The following is a 21,654-nucleotide window of genomic DNA, read 5'->3' as shown; positions in this document are numbered from 1 at the left end:
TTGGTAACTAGTAAAAGATAAAGCAAAGTCTTTTAATAGAAAACAAGATTTTGACTGTACCATTATAGTGATATGTTCCTATAATCTTAAATTCATTTACAGTCTATTTTAATATTCTGTGAAGGGTTTATCACTATGTACAATTTTCAATTGTATCATGATTCTAAATAAGTCTTTACACCCCTAAGTATGTTCTGTAGATTTTGAGGCCAGAGTCCTTTAGCCCTACTCAGGTTAAAATGATGTTTTGTTTTTCAGTTACTTACACGCCAAGTCAATCATCCACAGAGACCTCAAGAGTAATAGTATCCTTCCTGAAATTTGTCTGCGAAGTTTGAAAACATCCTGACTTTTTCTTCTGCATTTTGTCTTCACATTATGTAAAAACAGTTTTCATGCTAAGTTCGATATACTGTAAAGAGAATTAATAAAGGATTGTGCATGCATGTATAGGAGAGCAGGATACCACAGCCTGCTTTTGGTTTCTCGACGACTGAACATTACGAGAAAATCTATCAGAAGTCTTTACAATAGTAGGAGTTTTTGATTGCTTGCTTACATTTTATCATCACTATAAAACTGATAGTTTTGTAGCTATCTATTAGTCCCTTTCAGACCTCTGACCTTGCTCAGTGGTAGTTGAGATTTAACTGAAGACTCTAAATTATATAACAATGAGGTGAGAAAAACATAATATTTCTTCTTCCCTAAGTGCAGACTAAGATACTGTCTGCAGCATCTTCATTCCAATGAAGAGCCTTTACTGCTTGTCCAGGAGTGCCAAGAGAATATCTGGGCCTACATTGCTAAAATCTAATGGGAAAGTTTTAGGTTCTCATATAAACTTAGGAAAGCATCTCACCTCATCCTAACACATTTCAAGCCCCAAAAATCTTAAAAGCAGGTTATATAGGCTAAATAGAACTAATAATTGTTTTAGACATACTTATTGACTTTAAGAGGAAAGATGAAGTACTATGTTTTAAAGAATATTATATTACAGAATTATAGAAATTAGATCTCTTACCTAAAATCTTCATAATGCTTACTGTGATAGGAAAATGAGATCTACTGTTTTCCTTTACTTACTACACCTCAGATATATTTCTTCATGAAGACCTCACAGTAAAAATAGGTGATTTTGGTCTAGCTACAGTGAAATCTCGATGGAGTGGGTCCCATCAGTTTGAACAGTTGTCTGGATCCATTTTGTGGATGGTAAGAATTGAGGCTATTTTTCCACTGATTAAATTTTTGGCCCTGAGATGCTGCTGAGTTACTAGAAAGTCATTGAAGGTCTCAACTATAGTATTTTCATAGTTCTCAGTATTCACAAAAATCAATGTTCTTCTTTTTTATGTAAATAGATTTTTTAACTTTTTTCTTTACCCTTAAAAAGAATATTTTGAAACCAGTTTCAGTGTATTTCAAACAAAAATATATGTCTTATAAACAGTGTTTCATATTTTATTCTAAATTGTTTAAAGTATTTTGTGTTCAAAATGTTCTGTGTACCCTGTTGAAAAAAAAACAGGTATGCAATTTAAGGCAGGTGTGATCCACAGCCATTATTATGGTTTTGCTAAGAGAACTACTCCTTTTAACAGAGAAGCTGTTTCGCAATCTTATTTAAGCCTAAATTGGAAAGTTACTTCCTTTAGACTAGAAAGAATCTTATAATTATGGGGCAGTTGGAAGAGGAAAGACAAAAAAAATGAGAGGTAGATTAACAGCCTTGTGCTGTCTTCCATAGCTCTTTCTTTCTCTTTCTTTCTTCTTATTTTTTGCTTTGTGGAAAAGAAGAAAGAGAAGTTCTAAAAGAAGGGAACTAAAACTGTGTGTTGCAGCAAGCTGTGGAAAGCTCAGTCATATGAATCATTCCCTAAAACAGCATTCTTAAAAGGGTCCCTCACACCGTTTTAGAGGGTCCCTAAGATCTTCCCTTTGTGAGACAAGATTTTCTTTATATCCTTCAACCATAACAACACATTGCGACAGACTGAGTGCAAAAGCAAATACGAGAATCCAGCTGGCTGCTGTTAAGCCAGACATTGAAGAGAATCACAGGCCACGCCTGGTGGCTGGAGTCCATAGTTCCAGCTACTTGGGAGGCTAGGGCAGGAGGATCACTTGATCCCAGGAGTTGACTGGCCTGCTCAACATAGTGAGACCCCATCTCTAAACCATAAAAGGAGGATAATTGTAGTACTATTCTTCTTACTAAACTTTTTTTTTGATAATAGTTATTTTTCATTAAAAATGAATGATCTGTGTTAACATCTACTTGTTACTATTTTAGTAGTTAAATGAATTACTAGTTTAATTTCTCCATTAAATTTTAATGGTAAACATCCACAGATATAATCTACATAAACAAAAGTTATTTAGCGTCCTTAATAATTTTTAAGAGTGAAAAAGAGTCCTGAGACCAAAAAGTTTGAAAACCACAGCTCTAAGCTGAATACAGCCTTTCCCAAAAGTCTTAGTACAATTCTAAGCTTTAAATAACTTAATCTGCACTAAGACTTTCGGGCACCCTGCTGGAAACAGAAAAGTTGTAAGGGCTTTCAAAGCCACAAACTTTATGTAGCAGTCTCCAGAAAGGGAAGTCCAAGGTAGGACTCCCAAGTTTGTCAAAATAAACCTAGAGTTAAATTGAGCTATGATTTCTTATGACAGTAAGTGGAATTAGGGCAGGTGGCAAGGTGGAAGAGGGGACATTGGACTTAGAAGATCTGTATTCTAGTACCCTATTTGGCCATTAACCTGCAAGTTTCTTAACCTCCTCTAAGTCTTCATCTGAAATGTTGAGCTGGACTAGTAGATTTCCAATGCCCCTTTTTTGTAAGATTCAGTGACTGGAGTTAGCTAGATTTTTTTTCATTATTTAACGTTTGTTTAACTGTTTTAATTAATAATTATAAGTGATAGAAAAATTAATAACTATAATCTGATGTCAGGTACCTTTATTAAGGCATACACACCTTGTGAAAAAGATGGCAGTGTATCCTAAAAAGATGAGGGAAAACAGATTTTAAGTGCTGAAATTGCAAAACCTAAAATTATAAACAATTGTCACGTGCTTTTAAAGTATGTTAATTTTTAACTATGTGGGAGAGTTAGGCTCAATCAAGTCTCCAGTTTTTTCCTTACTTTTTCGAAAACCTTAGTTTATACAGTTTGTAGATTATTATACATAAAGTTTTATATTTTCTTACAATTAATTTTTTGTTGATACCTGTGTAAATGGGTTTCTCCTTTATTCTTCCATGCTGAGTTTTAAGATGAGAGAATAATAGCCAACAGTACCCTTCATTGTTAAACCAATCCTGGGTTGATACTGCCCTCAGAAACAAATATGGAACATCCGTATCATAGGAGAGAAGAGTTTGGTCATAACTAAGGCTATGTGGTCCTCTGAATTATATACAACGTTCTTCTCAACTTTGTTTTATTTATATCTTAGGAGAGAAAGAAACCTTTGTGAGAGTTTTTACAAATTAAATCACTAAATTGAAGATTCGTCTTGCATTTCTTAAAATAGGTGACATGCAACTTTTCATCAAACTGTCTACCAACAACAGTGTGAGATAAAACTAAATTAAAAAAAAAAAGGTCATCTGATTTCTACTCCATCTCTCACAAAAATTGGTTCAGGCTTTGAACATTATACCTTTGCCATACCAGCCTCTCAGTATTCTGGCTTGCTTATTACATCACAGTTATATGTGGTTTATTTTGTACTGTATTACTAAAAGCAACTATGAACAAAATGTATGACAAAACGAAGTAGATACAACCTTCTCCTTCACTTCCATCCTCTCGCGCTCTTCAGGACATCCCACAGATCTTCCATCAGTGGTTCTCAACTTTGGTTGGACATTGGAATCATCTGGGGAGCTTTAAAGACTAATTAATGTTTGGGTCCCACCCCCAGACTCTGTTATGTTCTGTGATTGGACTGGTGTGTAGTCTGGACGTTGAGGGATTTAAGGCTCCACGGGTCATTCTCATTTGCAGCTGTTGCTGAGTGCCGTTATTGCCTCTCCTTGTGAGATGCCTGCCTTACCTAGAGCAATAACCAGGAATCTTGTCCCAGGTCTTTCAGTCATTTTTGCAGAGTTAGTACCACTTTTGCTGTCAAATTGACATTGTCACAAACTTTTCATTAATATACTGCCATTTCGATTCCTTCCAAATGAAACAATACAGAAGACGCAAGGTGAAAGAATAATTCTTTTAAGCTAATATTTAACCAACTGTTTATTGTATTTCATGTAAATAAGAAACCTAATTGTGCAATACAATGACTGAAATGTATAAAAATGTAGCAAATATGATTGTTTCATGGCCCAAGAAGCAGAAGCCAAAAGATTCTTTATACCATCTTTTACTAAATCTACCTGCTGTCTTGCTTTTGTTAATAAAGCATCCATGGCATGTTTATACCATATGCTTATTCCATAGTTTGAAAGGGGATTTGAGTTTATCAGTCCTGAAATTCTACCATTATTTTCTAAGGTGTCCTCAGATGAGAAAAGTTGTTCGTACCAATGGGAAAACTTAAATTGTAAGACAGTTACTATAGTAGTTGTGCTGCTCCTAAGCATCTTATAACCACAAGTCTAGTATTTCTTTGCTGAATCAGGAATAGGAAGTGGGAACTGATTCTAGTAGGGTAAGTCATGGGAAGAATTCAGATGGCAATGATGGTATTTTGTGCAGAAAGATTGCCTAAATAATTACTAAATTATAAAATCTTAGTAATACAATACAAAATCTCTGCTAATACTGTCTCTTTCTGAGTTTATAGAGGTTTTTTTCTTCAGCTTAATCAGTTTTATTTCTTTGACTATTAAGAGAATTGATTACATATTAGACAGGTGTTTTAATGATAAAAGCATTGCTCTAGGAATTATAATAGATTGTTTTTCAGTCTTTATTCAATTGAAGTGAAGAATATTTTTCTTTGTATGTTCTAACAGGCACCAGAAGTCATCAGAATGCAAGATAAAAATCCATACAGCTTTCAGTCAGATGTATATGCATTTGGGATTGTTCTGTATGAATTGATGACTGGACAGTTACCTTATTCAAACATCAACAACAGGGACCAGGTAAATATTTACCACCTCTTGGTGTTTATTTACCGTCTGTATACAAGGCTCCAGTTAGTTGTAGAAAATAAGTGTTAACTCCTGGGTAAGCGTGAAGGATAGATTTCTTGATTTTTTGTTACCAGTTTTAGAAATCGTTTGTATACTTTTGGCAGTAATAGCAACACGTAAGTCCTTTCCTCAGAATATCAGTCATGAATGTTACAATGGAATAAAATTCCTGATTTTCTGACTAGAAACTACAGATACAACAATGGATATTTCTTGACCATAGCACAATTAGAAGAATGAGCTCTGCTACTATAGCATCTGGGCATTATACTTTTCACTGTATCACAGATTGTGCTGTCAGAACAGGTACTCAGCTATGAGATCTTTATATTAAATTCTTTTAAAATTACTAAGGTTTCTTGAAATCTTTAATTTTTGAAACTAGGTAAATGGAAGAAATCATGCTTTGATTTTTCTGTAATGAGAATTCTAGTAGGAGGGTAATTTTTTACTTCTTTTCGTTCCTAAGCTCCTGTTCCCTGTCCCTTAACTTCCAAAAGGTACTAACATAGCCTCATGGAGCTCTTAGCCTTTTCTATCTCTGCCTCAGTAAGCTCGCTTAGACTTTTAAAATTGGCCAAGAAAAGTGAATTATCTTTACTAAAATTACCTTGGATAACTACATTTTAAAAGGTTTGTGATCGTGTGTGTAGAGAGATCACAACAGTTACACTGTTAATATATTAGAAAACACTAGTTGACCACATAAACTCTGATTAAAGAATATTTCGACTTTATGCTGTGATTTGCCTCAGAATCACCTGGAAATTTTGCTTAAAAATGGAGATACTGGAGCAGATTCTAATTAAATGGGGAGGGTCCAATCACCTGCATTTTTTTCTGTTTCCCAGGTGATTCCAATACAGACCAAAGTTGAGCATCACCAATCTAAAGAATTTTTTTTAAAAAGAGTGCAAGCTTTTTAGGTATTTCATCATAACTTCCCAACCTAATGAAATGGTAGTTTTTGTATATAAATGTTACTGCTTCATTTAAGTGATTTGTCTGTTTTGTGAAGAGCTCAACTCTATCTTTTTGGTGCTAGCTCTGAGTAGCTTTCTCACTTCACCTATTGTGATACCGGAGAAATAATCTCTTAAGTTACCATGTACTTTGTGTATGTACTTATTGAATCACCATATGCCCCTTACACAACAGTGGTCTTGACTGTGTTTGATGGTTTTTAAAAATGGCTACATTTCTACCCAGTTCATTATAAAACTAAATCTTAGTTGGTGTTGGCCTTTCTAACTACTTCATAGCTTTAGAATGTTGAGTCTTAGCTTAGAGTGTGAAACAACATGACTTTGGATCTGATGTTTTAAGCCTGCATGAAACTTAGATTCAGAATGGACTGAAATTTCAGCTAAAGAACATAATTGAAACATTGCATTTACTGTACTTGTGATAGATCTAGATCACTGAAATGATTGATTTGACAATGGCAGTCGGGGTAGCAAAATGGTCTCTAATTTACAAGCTTCATGTCCTCTGTCTTTTACAGTCTTATTTATTCAATCATACAGCATAGCATCCTGTACCATGTTCACTTTTCCTGTACATAATATTTTTCTGGAGGAATTATGGATTTTTAATTTAGTTTCAGTTGATTTATCGTATAGACTACAAATTAATAAAAATTTATGAACCTAAGATCTGGATGAAATTCATTTGTCAGTGAATACGTTTATCTTAATACAATAATAAAATTATAATATAGAAACAAGTATTATCTCCAAAATACAGATAAAAGCATCCCAGAGTTCTTCTCTCATCCACTTCTTGGCATTTTAGGTGCTTTGTCCTCCATGGGAGTATAATAAATGATGTGGCAAGGGCTTACTCTCCATGAGAGGAATGTGTGACCAACAGAAGGGTAAGGCCTTTACTAGTTAATTCTTTCTAATAGTATAGTTAGAACCTTCTGGAATTTGCTAGTCTGAAACCAAGTTAAGTATTTAATGGAGAAGAAGGAGGTAAAAGAATGATGTCCTCTTACAACTACCCCCATTCTGCTTCATTACCCTCTAGTCTACTTTCGTCAAATAGTACTTTCTATGAAACTCCACATTTTGGAGGGTTAACTCTGGCCATCCTCAGTGAAGTTGCCCCAGGTATTGCTCCATTCATCCTTTGATTTTTCTTTTGCTATCTATAATACTTGGATCTCCATGGCTCTCAGATTAGACCTCTGTTTAAGAATCCAGGAATATTCTTTACTATCCAATGTGAATACCATTGCCCTAGACTCTCATGCCCATAGTCTGAGGTGGCAGATTTTGCCTGTAAATTCAGAGCACAGCTGGTAAAGCAGTGTGATGTAATGGCAGGCCTTGGACTCAGGTAGGTAGACCAGGTCTACCTACCTCTTTGGGTATCTGTTTTTTTCTTTTTTCTTTCTTTTTTTTTTTTTTTCCAAGACGGAGTCTCGCTGTGTCGCCCAGGCTGGAATGCAGTGGCCTGATCTCAGCTCACTGCAACCTCTGCCTCTCATGTTAGCAATTCTTCTGCCTCAGCCTCCCGAGTAGCTGGGATTACAGGCGTGCAGCGCTACGCCCAGCTAATTTTTTTATATTTTTGGTAGAGACAGGGGTTTCACCATGTTGGTCAGGCTGGGCTCAAACTCCTGACCTGATGATCTGCCCACCTTGGCCTGCCAAAGTGCTGGGATTACAGGCGTGAGCCACTGCACCTGGCCTTTTTTCTTTTTTCAGTTACCCCCAAAATAAGAGAATTCGGCTAAAGAATTTCTTCCAGCTTCAAAAATCAGATTCTTTTCTAAAATAGTTCTCTTAGCTCTTTGCAAAGTAGTGTGCCTTTTTACCTTTATTCACCCTAGCACTAAAAGTCTGGGAAATCACTTTGTCATCCCCCCACTCAATCATTCTAACATTTTTCTCTCTAATCACCCTGTTCTTCCCTCCTTCAGTGCATTTTCTCTTGTAAATTGGGATTAATAATGTGCTCACTTAAGCTAAGTATATTGACTATACCTTTATGGCTTTCTTTCCTTGGAGTAGAAGTGCCGTGTCTTCTTTGAAGAATAGATAGCATATATCCGTTATTTCAAGCGTATTATTCCAGTTATAATTGCTGCATAACAAACCACCCAGAATGTAGTAGCTTAAAATATGAATCTGTAGGTTGGGCTTTTCTCAGTGCGGAAGGTTCTTACCTGTTTCACACGGTATTGACTAGTGTAGATTTACTGGGTGTTAAAAGGATCTACTCAGAAGTGGCTCATTCATGTACCTGGCAAGTTGGTGCTAGCTAGAAGCTAGAAGCTCAGTTATTCTCCACATGAGCCTTTCCTTGTGGACCTCTTCGCAGGTCTTCGAGGACCTCTTCATTGGTCTTTCTCACAACATGGTTGCTAGGTTCTAAGCACAAGATCTGAAGAAACAGGAAGTGAGTACTAGTCTCTTACCAGTAGGCAAATTATTTTAATAAAAAATGTTTTCAATACCAACTATATGCAAAGCACTATGGAATATAGAAGGATTCAAAATGAATAAAACAAAACACAGGCTCTGCTCTCAATGGCATGTGCAGTTCTGTTGAGGCCGTGCTGGGGGTGATACTGAAAATGAGCAGACATGAGCTCCAGTAACATCATGGAGTGAATGACAGGGTCGAGACACCAGGAGTACTGAGTGTGTCTTGAAAGTATGAAGAATCAGTCCCAGAATTTGAAGCTGAGGTATTGGTTTCGTTGTGTATGTGCCACATGAATCTTCTGTCCATGAATAACATCCAGGAAAAACTTTCTGTTTTTTCTTCTTTCTGTTTCTTCATCAGTCAGCCTCTGCACCCCACCCCAGCAGATACTGAAAGTTTCCTGCTTTGTACTCTGCACTACCTGAATTCTGTGGGATGTATAAAAATATGAGAGTTGTCTTTGATTTTTTTTTCTCACATTCGTCCTGAAAGACTCTTGAAAAACTATGTATCTCCTTATATATTTTTTAGGTTGACATCTGAAAGTTTTTATCTTAAGTTTAAATAATTGCAAAGAATGTAATTTCCAGTATATTCTATTAACATTTTAAAATAAGACCACTATATTAGATACATATATATCCCTCTTTTTGAAATATATGCATCAAAATCTAAAACCCATACTGATTTTATGCCTATTAAAAAATACCGAAGCTCTTCATTAATTTCTGGAAGTTTTACATGGTTCCTTTTTTCTCTTCAAACTATTTGTATTGTTTCTCTCACAGAACTTCATCCTAATGTAACATATTTGTATGTTTTAAAGCCTTTTATTGATTATCTAAGTTACATCTCTGCAATAAAAATAATGTATATAAATTTAAATTTAGAATTTTACAAAATTGTGACTTCAAGCTCTGATTATTAATTTTTTTAATTCTGAATTATGTTTTTGTTGCAAGTAATATATAACTGATGAAAGTAGCATATAAGTTTTGGTATATGGAAACATAGAAGGTAAAATTATATTGGAAATATGTATCTTAATGAATGACATGGGTCTTTTCTTTTCCCTTCAATTAATGTATGTATCTGTGGATAAATACGACTTTTTTGTTAGGACACTAGATACTAAGACTTGGTATTGATTCTTTCCATGTTTCATTTTTAAAGAGGTAAGTACTGAGAAATTTTATCTAAATTATAAGAAGATGACAAAGGCAGGAGTTTTGTTATAACCACATGCAGAGTTTAGTGGTCCCAAAGACCAGCTTCAGGTTTGTTAAAAGGACTCACTGAAAACTCACTGAAAGCTGCTCAAGACTCACTGACAACTGTTACATTCACAGTTACAGTTTATTACAATGAAAGAATACAGATTAAAATTAACAAGGGAAGAGACTCATAGGACAGAATTCAGAAGCGTTCTTGTTGGAGCTTCCTGTCACCCTCTCCCAATGGAGTTGTGGACAGAGCTTCCAGTAGCAATGTGTGACAACACACATGGATTATTGCCAACCAGGGAAGCTCACGTGAGCCTTGGAGTCTAGAGTTTTTATTGGGGTTCAGTCATATGATTAACCACCTGCGGGGCTGACCTTAATTTCCAGCTCCTGCAGAGGTCAAGCTGATGCCACATGACCCAGAGCCCTCTATAAATCACATTGTTAGCACAGACTATCTGGCATGGCCCATGGGCCCCAGATAAACAAGACACTCTGATCAGGCAGGACATTTCAAGGGCTTAGTGATTACCTCCCAGGAGCCAAGAGCAAAGGCTAGCTCTCTCTTTGGGCAAGGTTAATTCTTTACCACATACTATGTATCACTCAATCATTTGAGCTCATTCCTGTAATGTACCAAAATTTACATAGTAACTTGTCATTAAAAATCTTTTAAAAGCTCAGCTGACATTTCAATTAATATTTTTGAAAGTAAAGAATTGGAAACCAACAGACTTGTTACCCATTCGTTGGAGCCCAGTTCGACACCAGTATTTAGAAATGTCTCTTTGTTACCCCAGAGGTTTTTACACTCTGGGACAATGTATACTATAGTTAGGTTACGTATGGGTAAAAGGTGTGCCTTTTGTAAAGTGGTAGAAGGGCAGTTATAACAGGGAAAATGGGAAAGGAGGATAAGTGTTACACTTCCACTTGAGTGGTTCTCTGGCAAATCAGTTTTTTCAAAGGGGACACCAGTAAGTTGATAGTTGTAGAAATTAATTCCCTTAAAACCACCATGTTGGCTGGGCGTGGTGGTTCACGCCTGTAACTCCAGCACTTGGGAGGCTGAGGCGGGTGGATCACTTGAGGTCCAGAGTTCAAGACCAGCCTGGCCAACATGGTGAAACCCCATCTCTACTAAAAAAATAGAAACATTAGCCAGGCGTAGTGGCGTGCACCTGTAATCCCAGCTACTTGGGAGGCTGAGGCAGTAGAATCTCTTGAACCCAGGAGGGGGAGGTTGCAGTGAGCCAAGATCACACCACTGCACTCCAGCCTGGGCAACAGAGCAAGACTGTCTCAAATTAAAAAACAAAAACAAAAAAAAAACCACCATGTCTATACACCTCTGGCAAAGTCTTCCTGTAACCCCAGGGATACTTGACCCTAATTTAAAGACTATAGACATATGACATGGCTAATCAACTAGCAAAAAGTTATCACTCACCTTAATGAATAGTTAACTTAAACATTGAAAACCTCTTGTGTCCACAAGGTTATGTTAAATACTGGAGGTAGTTGGTGTTATAGATATTTTTTAAGATTTTTTTTTTTTTTTTTTTTTTTTTGAGACAGTCTCGCTCTGTTGCCCAGTCTGGAGTACAGTGGCATGATCTCAGCTCACTGCAACCTCTGCCTCCTGGGTTCAAGCAATTCCTTGCCTCAGCCTCCCACGTAGCTGGGACTACAGGCACACACCACCACACCCAGCTAATTTTTATATTTTTAGTAGAGACAGGGTTTCATCATCTTGGCCAGGCTGGTCTTGAACTCCTAGACCTCATGATCCACCCTCCTCAGCCTCCCAAAGTGCTGGGATTACAGGCGTAAGCCACCACGCCTGGCTTCTTTAAGACTTTTTTTAAAATACGTATGTATGAGTCACAATCTCTCTGCCTGAGCACCCATAGTCTCATTGGAGAACTTAGATAAGATACATATCACAAAAAGATTAATAACCATACAAGGCAGTAAATGATCATCACAGCTAGTGGTGGGAAGGAGGACCATTGTTACTTCTAGATGTGTAAAGAAAGGTATGATAAGCATGGTTACCTTTCAGTTAGGCCTTGATTCATCTGGATTTCAGGTAGCTAGAGAAGGGTGAGGGAGGGCATTACAAACAGAGTAGGAACAGCGGCAATAAAAATGTTAAAAGTAGCTTTGTATTGGGATAGTCTTCTCTACAAATCCTGTTACTTACTTAACTATATTATCTCGGGCAAGTTACTTAATTTATTTAGCATTGGATTCCTTATCTGTAAAACGGAGTCAACACCAACCTTGTAGAATTTTTTTTGAGTATTAGATGATATCTAGAATCCCAGTGTCCCAAAGTTTTTTGGCCTTTCAGGGCCACCTTTTCCATTGATAGCCAAGTAAGAATACCTGAATTGCTGTCCATAATATATGACTATAGGCACTCCAGATCCTTTCTCTCAACTTTGAAGACCCCTGTTTGAAGTGCTTTACCTTCTCCTGGCTGTTGCTTGTCACCTGTTGCTCCAAGGTATTATTCCAGGTTGCTCCCAAGATTCTAAGACTGCTGTCTTCCATTAAAATGATAATGTTATGATGGTGTAGCTTCAGTAGGGGGCATTGTGAAAGAAAACTGTAATCCCCTCATTTCAGTATCTCTTTCCAAGGTTCATCCTTTAACCTCTACTATATAGAGGCCACATTGCAATCAGAGCTTTACTAATGCCTGGCAGTTAAACAAGGGTCATTACAGCATCAAACAGGAAATAACACAATGTATCAAGCTTGGCGGTTTCTAAAATTCATCAGCTCTGCCCTGTAGCGGGGATCTTTTATGGGCTTTCTCCACTTCAGCCTCTACTCTCCTCTCCCCCTGTTGCACCTATTCCCTCTAAGACCAAAAGCCCTTTTCTCATGCTGTCCTCCCTGAGTCCCAAGACTCCTAACATCTATCCCTGCCTGCCCTGCCCTCAAAAGAGGCAAAATATTAGGAAATCAAGAAATTAGAAAAAATTATAAATCTCTGAATCCAGGGAAGACAAGCCTTTTTATTTCGTTAAACAGATTTTAGCTCCTAATGGCTTCCCCTTCTCTCCGTTATACAAACCAATAACCAAGTGGCCCGTTAGCGTTTCCACAATAAAAGGCTTAAGATGCAGATGCCAAAACGACTGCTAAAAAGTTAACCTTTTTGGTTTTCCCTACACATATATAAAGAACTTAACACAATGTCCAATAACAAGATGTGCTGAATAAATTTTTTTTTTTTTTAAAGTAAAGAAGAGGCACTGTCAGATCTGTTTTAGATGGTTACCCTGTGAGTGGGAAAATGGACTGGATAAGGAGAGACCAAAAGCAGGGGAGCAATTAGAGAACCTTTGCCACAGTCCAGGGATCATGAAGATTTGAGCTTGCACTCCTTGTGTGGGTTCCCCACAATCTATGATGTGGCATTGGTTTTTTAAAACTTTTTATTGAGGTGTAATACATACATCGTAAGTTGTAAATGTACAGCTTATTGTGTTTTCAGTGAATGTGAAGTATATTTTTCAACTTATCTACAAGGTTGAATTGTTTCCCTTTTTTTCTCTCTCCAGATAATTTTTATGGTGGGACGAGGATACCTATCTCCAGATCTCAGTAAGGTACGGAGTAACTGTCCAAAAGCCATGAAGAGATTAATGGCAGAGTGCCTCAAAAAGAAAAGAGATGAGAGACCACTCTTTCCCCAAGTAAGTAAAAGCTTCATGCTATCCAAAAGAACAGACTAACATTCATAGACAGATTTCTGAGCACTTTTTTGGGCACACAGTGTGTATTTCATGAGTTTGGATTCTATGTGCAGACTCCAGACAAGAAAACACATTAAGATGGCTTCATGAGGGTTGAGCAGTGGCACACCTAGAAATTTCGGGTCCTAATACAAAATATTCAGAAAGACTTTGCATTTGTCCATCAGTTCTCAGACTTCTCAGTCTTTGAACTCTTTTACACGTTTAAAAATTATCGAAGACCCCCCCCGCAAAGAGCTTTTGTTTATATAAGTTTTAATTACCCTATTAGAAATTAAAACTTTTTTTAAATATTTATGAATTAAACATAATAAACCAATATGTTAAATAATATTTAGAAAAAAAACAGTTCTATTATCTAAGAGAAAAAAATTAGTGAGGAGTTGTATTGTTTTACTTTTTTTGCAAATCCCTTTGCAAAAAGAAGACAGCTGGATTCTCCGCTTTTGCACTCACATTGCAATATCTCACATCATGTCACCCCTAAAAACTCTACTTAACACTTGTAAAATAATGACAGTAACAAAGGCAAATGATATCTTATTGTTATTACAAAAATAGTTTTGACCTCGTGGATCCCCTGGTGGTCCACAGACCACATTTTGTGAACCACTGCTTTATTTTTTCTTGGTGGTAAACAGATTCAAGCTTTCCTTTAATACTGGGTCTTTTTGAGGGGCATTTCTGCCTGATGCGGAAAAAGGAAAAGGCAGTAAGGCAGTTGTCAGCTCAGCCTGCCTTTACCTAATTCTTGATAACTCACTGCTTTTTTTTTTTTTTTCCATGTTGGAAGGATAAAGCCTTAAGTTAATAAGTCTCAAAAAGAACTGTAACTAAGTCCAGGTGTGGTGGCTTACAAATCCCAACACTTTGGGAGGCCAAGGCGGGCAGATCACTTGAGGTCAGGAGTTTGAGACCAGCCTGGCCAACATGGTGAAAACCGTCTCTACTAAAAATACAAAAATTAGCTGGGCATGGTGGCAGGAGCCTGTAATCCCAGCCACTCAGGAGGCTGAGACATGAGAATCGCTTGAACCCAGGAGGTGGAGATTGTAATGAGCTGAGATGACACCACTGCATTCCAGCCAGGGCAACAGAATGAGACTCTGTCTAAAACAAAACAAAACAAAACAAAAATATCTAAATACCTCAACTAGCTTACAGAGTTTAGCTGTAGTAGATATTGTAATATAAATGCAATGTTTTCTGATACTTAGGGAGCTCCTGATAGCACTGGATAAATATGCCTTGATGAATCAGTACAGTTTCAAGTGGGAAGTGCTATTTCCCATAGTAACCCTGCTACCATAATTACTGGAGTGTTCATTTATGAACTCTTAGGCCTTTGAATGCCCAATCCTAGCTGAGTAACTCAGACAGAAGTCAATGTTACAGGAATTAGATTCACTCATCCTTTATTTTTAAATCTAAAAAATGTTATTCTTCTCTAAAGAATGAAAGAAGATAAAATTGATGGTTTTAACAAGTCTGTCAGGGTGTTGCCTAAGAGAAGAAAGGGAAAGCTAAGTGGTTGGGTGGGTAGATATACATTTCATTTATCAGGTTTCAAAGTTACTGTTCCTTTGAGGAAGAGTTTTTATTTTTTCTTTTTATTTTTTTATTTGTTTCTCTAAGTCAGGAAACCTCTGGGTTGAGACTGTCCTGGTGAGAGACCAGTGCTGCTGAGCAGCTTCAGCATGACCCTGTCCCATGTTTTCTTTTCATGTCATGGTGCTCGGGTTTCTTACTTAGCATGGTTGATTGACATTAATAATGCAAAGTACATCCTTAGGCCCACTTTTTAAATTATATTAAAAGGGGCAAAATGCTTAGCTCCATACTTCTAAATATAACATTTCATTAATTACATGGTTCCAAAAACTGAAGTGCATATGTGAACTTTCCAGATTATTGGAGGCTATCCCTTTAAAGTGTTATTTTAAAATTTTTGTCACAGGATACCTTTTCACAACATACTGTTATATGCCACATAAATTTTAGATGGCTAAAGATCTATATGTTTTAAAAAATATAAAATATGAAATCATTTTTATAGTTTTGAGGTAGGAAAGGCTTTCTTAGTAGACAAAATTCAGAAGAAAAAAATTAGCAGATGTGAGTACATTAAACATTTTTTAACTTCTATATAGAAAAATAACATTGAAAGATAAAGAGAATAATTGTAGCATATATAACAAAAAGTAAATGTTTATAATATACAAAGGACTCCTCCAAATCAATAAGTAAAAAACAATAGAAAATGGGCAAAGGGAATATGAACAGGTGATTCACATAATAAATACAAATGGTGAATGAACTTAGGAAAAGGTGTAAATATTTCCATGGCAGTCAGTAAAATGCAAAGACACACAACAGTGAAATATATTTTAATTTTGCCTCTCAGGTTGGTAATATCCAGCACTGGGAACAATGTTAGGAAGTGAGGAGGAGCATTCTATGTAAAATTTTAAAGGTTTGATGGGAGGCAGCATTTTGGAAGAATTTGGTAGAATCCATAAATTCAAAATACTTCTAAAAATCTGTGCTATGTAACCTATTTCATAAGTATTCAGATATATATAAGAATGTTTACTATAATAAGAAAAAGACATTAAGATTAAGTTAGTTTTGTGTTGATGACGTGGATATTGGTGAGAGAAAAAGAAAACAAGACAGAAAACAAAATGTAGTATGATACCTCATTTTTTTTTTTTTTTATAGGCTGGGCCTGTTCTGTTGCCCAGGCTGGAGTGCAGTAATATGATCATAGCCCACGATCATAGCCCACTGCAGCCTCAAACTCCTGGGCTCAAGCAATCCTCTCACCTCAGCCTCCTAAGTAGCTGAGACTGCAGGTGCCCATCACCACACCCAGCTAATTTCTTGGGGTGGTGGTGGTGGTGGTGGTGATTGTAGAGATAGATTCTCACGATATTGCCCTGGCTGGTCTTGAACTCCTGGGTTCAAGCAATCCTCTCGCCTCAGCCTCCCAGTGCTGGGATTACAGGCGTGAACCCCAGTGCCCAGCCTGATAACCACTTCAAAAGGTTATACAGAGGCCGGGCGTGGTGGCTTACACCTGTAATCCCAGCACTTTGGGAGGCTGAGGCAGGCGGATCACCTGAGGTTGGGAGTTCGAAACCAGCCTGACCAACATGGAGAAACCCTGACTCTACTAAGAATACAAAATTAGCCGGGCGTGGTGGCACATGCCTGTAATCCCAGCTACTCGGGAGGCTGAGGCAAGAAAATCATTTGAACCCAGGAGGCGGAGGTTGCAGTGAGCCGAGATCACACCTTTGCACTCCAGCCTGGGCAACGAGAGTGAAATTCCATCTCCAAAAAAAAAATGTTGTACAGGTGGGCTCTGTTTTCATATATGTATTTTTATACATAAAAAAAGTACTGAAGAGGCCAGGCGCAGTGACTCACATCTGTAATCCCAGCACTTTGGGAGGCCGAGGTGGGTGGATCAGTTGAGGTTAGGAGTTCGAGACCAGCCTGGGCAACATGGTGACACCCGTCTCTACTAAAAATACAAAATTATCCAGATGTGGTGGCACGTGCCTGTGATCCCAGCTACTCGGGAGGCTGAGGCAGGAGAATCGCTTGAACCTGGGAGGTGGAGGTTGCAGTGAGCTGAGATCGCGCCACTGCACTCCAGCCTGGACAATAGAGTGAGACTCCATCTCAAAAAAAAAAAAAGGTGCAGAAGAAAGTATAGACTCTTAACAGTGGTTATCCCTGGAGAGCAGGATTTGAGAGCCTTATACTCTTTATACATTTCTATAGTATTTTAATTTTTATTTGCACGTTATACTTGGAATTTAAAATTTTTTGCAACTGCTTACTTCTTTGTCTTATACTAATCATCATAAAGATTACTTTTTAAAAAAATTTTAACTTTTAAAAACAATTTTCAGCCAGGCATGGTGGCTCATGTCTGTAATCCCAGCCCTTTGGGAGGCCGAGGCAGGCGGATCACCTGAGGTCAGGAGTTTGCGACCAGCCTGGCCAACGTGGTGAAACCTGTCTCTGCTAAAAATACAGAAATTTAGCTGGGCATGGTGGTGCGCTCCTGTAATCCCAGCTACTCAGGAGGCTGAGGCAGGAGAATTGCTTGAACCCAGGAGGCAGAGGTTGCAGTGAGCTGAGATCATGCCACTGCACTCCAGCCTGGTTGACAAGAGCGAGACTCCATCTCAAAAAAAAAAAAAAAAAAAAAATTGGTATCTCAGGACAATAACAAAAGTAATAATAATAGCCGCTAAAGTTTTATTGAGTGCTTATTATAGGCCAGGCATTATGCCAAGCCCTTTAAACACGTTTCATGATTATGAACTTGCATTATCGTGCTGTGTGCCTTCAAGGATTAAAACCTGTTTCTTTGTACCTTAAAATTGTGAATTTCTGCATTTTATGTATTGGGGTCTATTTGTCGAGTTCCCCTATCTTTGCTCTTGGGTTGTCCCCTGTCACTTCTCATGTGCTACTAGCACTCTGGGTCCATGAGGTTTAGCTTTTAATTAGGTGTATGTAAAACATTTCCCATGGCTAGGTTTCTTTAAAGGGCAAGTAGCTGTGATAGTTCTGTTTAGAGATAGTCATAAAGTGCTTTACTTATTTATACTCCATCTTCTTCCCAAAAGAGACTTGTGGTCTATAACAAAAAGGTATAAAATTGGTTTTAAATTTCTATTATTTACTGTTTCAAGACTAACAAATGATCTAAAATATAAATAAAAGCTGGCTAAGAATTACTCTCCCCATTTAATTTACAGAGGTAGTTTCTTCTTAAGAAAAAATACCAATTCTTTACAAATATTTTCCCAAGCATTTATGACAATACTGAAAACAATGTAAGATTTCAGGTGCTTTCTTATAAAGTGTGATGGGACTCTTAAAGATTTATACCGCCCAGATTTTCATTCTTCTTTCTGTTTTTTCTTTTTCTTTCTTTCTTTCTTTTTTTTTTTTTTTTTTTTTTTTTGTAGATTCTCGCCTCTATTGAGCTGCTGGCCCGCTCATTGCCAAAAATTCACCGCAGTGCATCAGAACCCTCCTTGAATCGGGCTGGTTTCCAAACAGAGGATTTTAGTCTATATGCTTGTGCTTCTCCAAAAACACCCATCCAGGCAGGGGGATATGGTGCGTTTCCCGTCCACTGAAACAAATGAGTGAAAGAGTTCAGGAGAGTAGCAACAAAAGGAAAATAAATGAACATATGTTTGCTTATATGTTAAATTGAATAAAATACTCTCTTTTTTTTTTTTAAGGTGAACCAAAGAACACTTGTGTGGTTAAAGACTAGACATAATTTTCCCCAAACTAAAATTTATACTTAACATTGGATTTTTAACGTCCAAGGGTTAAAATACATAGACATTGCTAAAAATTGGCAGAGCCTCTTCTAGAGGCTTTACTTTCTGTTCCGGGTCTGTTTCATTCACTTGGTTATTTTAAGTAGTAAACTTCAGTTTCTCATGCAACTTTTGTTACCAGCTATCACATGTCCACTAGGGACTCCAGAAGAAGACCCTACCTATCTATGCCTGTGTTTGCAGGTGAGAAGTTGGCAGCCGGTTAGCCTGGGTTAGATAAGGCAAACTGAACAGATCTAATTTAGGAAGTCAATAGAATTTAATAATTCTATTATTCTTCTTAATACTTTTTCCATAACTATTTCTTTTTATAACAATTTGGAAAATGTGGATGTCCTTTATTTCCTTGAAGCAATAAACTAAGTTTCTTTTTATAAATTTTGAGTGCAGGTGACCAAAAATATTGCTGAGGAGTGGCATGTTTGACATGAGTAAAATGTCTTAACTTTGGATTTTTAGCAGGAAGATGTTATAAATTGGAGTTTCTTTTAAATAGCTTTTTTTAAATTACATTAAGAATGTCTCACTCATGTAGAAGTCAAATTTTGTTGCAAATGCATTGCTCCCTTCACACCCAATCCCTCCCCTGCAAAAAATCTTCACAGAATTCTGTGAGAACTTTTAGGTGTGTTTTTCTTTGAGATACCTCTGGTTGCCAAACACCAGGTAATAGATTTTTAAAGTTGTTATTATTCTTACCTCTCATGATGCATATTTTAGCAGTCACCTTATCATTGTGTCTCATGTTCTGTCCTCCTTATATGCTTTGCCCAGCAAGATTCTACTTATGATGGATGAATGCTCTTCTTTTTTTCATTCAGTGGTATGAAGTATTTGTTAGGGTTCTTTAATACTTATACCTTGTTGTATAGAAAATGACTGTAATGTGGTGGTCAGTGTATTCTTACTGTGATTCAGAGGGAATCACAAGTAGAAAGCAACGGCACGTGGTCCTATCAAAGATTTGGCCATCTCTGCTTCACTGTCAGCCTCTTAACTATATCTTCACTTACTCAATTTGGTTTTGTCATGATTTTTAAATGTAGCCAATAGTTCAAGTTTCTTCCAGTAAACAGACATCTGTATAAATGCCTCCTTGAAGTCAATAAAGAAGAAAATTGAGAAGACTTTAAATTAATGATAATTTAGTTTTTAAGTACCCACAAATAAATTTTTGAAACATTTTCTTTATTTGAATAGTTAGATGTCATCCAGGAAAATCACTCAATAATAATTACGGCAAACCTTTAACCCCTCATTTGGGTAGCTTAAGATAAGTAATGCCATTATGATTTCAGAATTGATTCATGACTTTAGTTAAGAAAATGAAAAGGAACGTTTCACGTATTTTAAAAAATGATACTAAGGAATAAAGAAGTATAACTATTGGAAAATATCTAAGTATATGATTTTTAAATCCTCCAGTGGCATTAAAGATATGATTATTAGTAATTGTTAGATAGAGTTTTATTCATTCACAAATAGAAGACTAGCAAGCATGTAACTAACAAAGTTTTTACAAAATTGACTTTGTGGAATGCTCCAAAGGTTTGGCCATTTTGAGGCACAAGGTCAAGGGGTCTTTTTATTGATAGAGCTCCTTCTATAATTTCCCAGCATACCTGCCTCACGGTTATCTTCCTTTCACTGTTCACTCTCTTTTTCTTCTCAATGCCATCCTGCCTAGGCTCCCGTCATCTGCATCTGACGCCTTTCCTTTCTTTCTTTACTAGTCTCCTTTGCGATGGGCGTGGCTAAGCTCTGTAGAGCCACTCAGAAACTCATTGTTCCATTCTGTAGTCAGTAAAACATGCCTCCAAAGTATCACAGAGTAATTCTACTCTCTCTTTTAAATTAGGTCCACCGGAAATGTTAGTGAAAGGACATTAAAAATGTGACAGGTACATGTTTAGCTAACGTGGATCTGGAGAAATAGGAAGCAGTAGAATTAAATGTTTCCCTTTCAGGTTTAATTGTATTTGTTCTTGGGTTTTTATACTGAGTTTTAAATATATTCTCCAAATAAAAACATTATTTTTTCTAACCATATGTAGAGTTAATCTCTTTGACTAAGTAATTGAAACAAAAGAACATTTGTTCTTTTGTAACTGCTTTTTTCCTAAAACCTGAGCCCTCTTTTTTTTGAAATTAAAGTTGATTTCCTTCTTCAGTAAGGAAACCTTTTTATAAATTTATTTTGCATTTTAAAGGTTTTACTAATCAATGATGAGGAAAAAGATTTGTCTTCTTGATTTTAAATAGTTTCAGGATCACAGGATGTAATCAGATGCTTCCGATTTATTTATTTTCAGGTATTACACTAGCCATTTAATCTTTTTTATTTATTTATTTTCTTCCTGCCCCTTGGATGACATATACTAGCCATTTAGATACTAAACTCTAATAGTTAAACCAATAGTTAAAATTGTCCTCCCTAAAACAGTGGCTATTTAATATACCAGCTTAAGTGGCCTTTCCCCAAGTGAGTCACTCTTAGTTTAAGAAAATTATGTGCCTTTTTAAAAAATATTATGAAATGGTACTTCATGACAGAAACATTTTATCAGTTATAGTCTTATTTGATTGAAAATTATTGAGCATTTCTGTAGAACTTTTTACTTTACTAAATATTTCATCTCTCCTGTGACTGTTTTCTCAAAGAATTTAAAAG

General features: G+C 36.7%; 1 protein-coding gene across 13 annotated transcripts in view; it reads left to right on the top strand.

The window, feature by feature from the left end:
* BRAF (B-Raf proto-oncogene, serine/threonine kinase) overlaps window positions 1–21,654 on the top strand; it is a 206,739-nt gene that overhangs the window by 173,000 nt on the left and 12,085 nt on the right. For 8 of the 13 annotated variants that reach the window (XM_063667894.1, XM_054496819.2, XM_063667893.1 and 5 more), the window contains 5 exons: window positions 259–305; window positions 1,100–1,218; window positions 4,986–5,117; window positions 13,408–13,542; window positions 18,597–18,750. In XM_063667894.1, coding sequence (XP_063523964.1) covers window positions 259–305; window positions 1,100–1,218; window positions 4,986–5,117; window positions 13,408–13,542; window positions 18,597–18,750 — 587 coding nt within the window. Of the gene's footprint in view, window positions 1–258; window positions 306–1,099; window positions 1,219–4,985; window positions 5,118–6,962; window positions 7,045–13,407; window positions 13,543–18,596; window positions 21,028–21,654 lie in introns of those variants that run through there. The other 5 variants (XM_063667898.1, XM_054496824.2, XM_063667900.1 and 2 more) reach the window with 3 other exon arrangements.

This window comes from Pongo pygmaeus, chromosome 6, assembly GCF_028885625.2.
Source record: "Pongo pygmaeus isolate AG05252 chromosome 6, NHGRI_mPonPyg2-v2.0_pri, whole genome shotgun sequence".
NCBI classification, from domain to species: Eukaryota; Metazoa; Chordata; class Mammalia; order Primates; family Hominidae; genus Pongo; species Pongo pygmaeus.
Note: the sequence above shows the minus strand (reverse complement) of the source record. Positions and strands in the feature narration are given on the sequence as shown.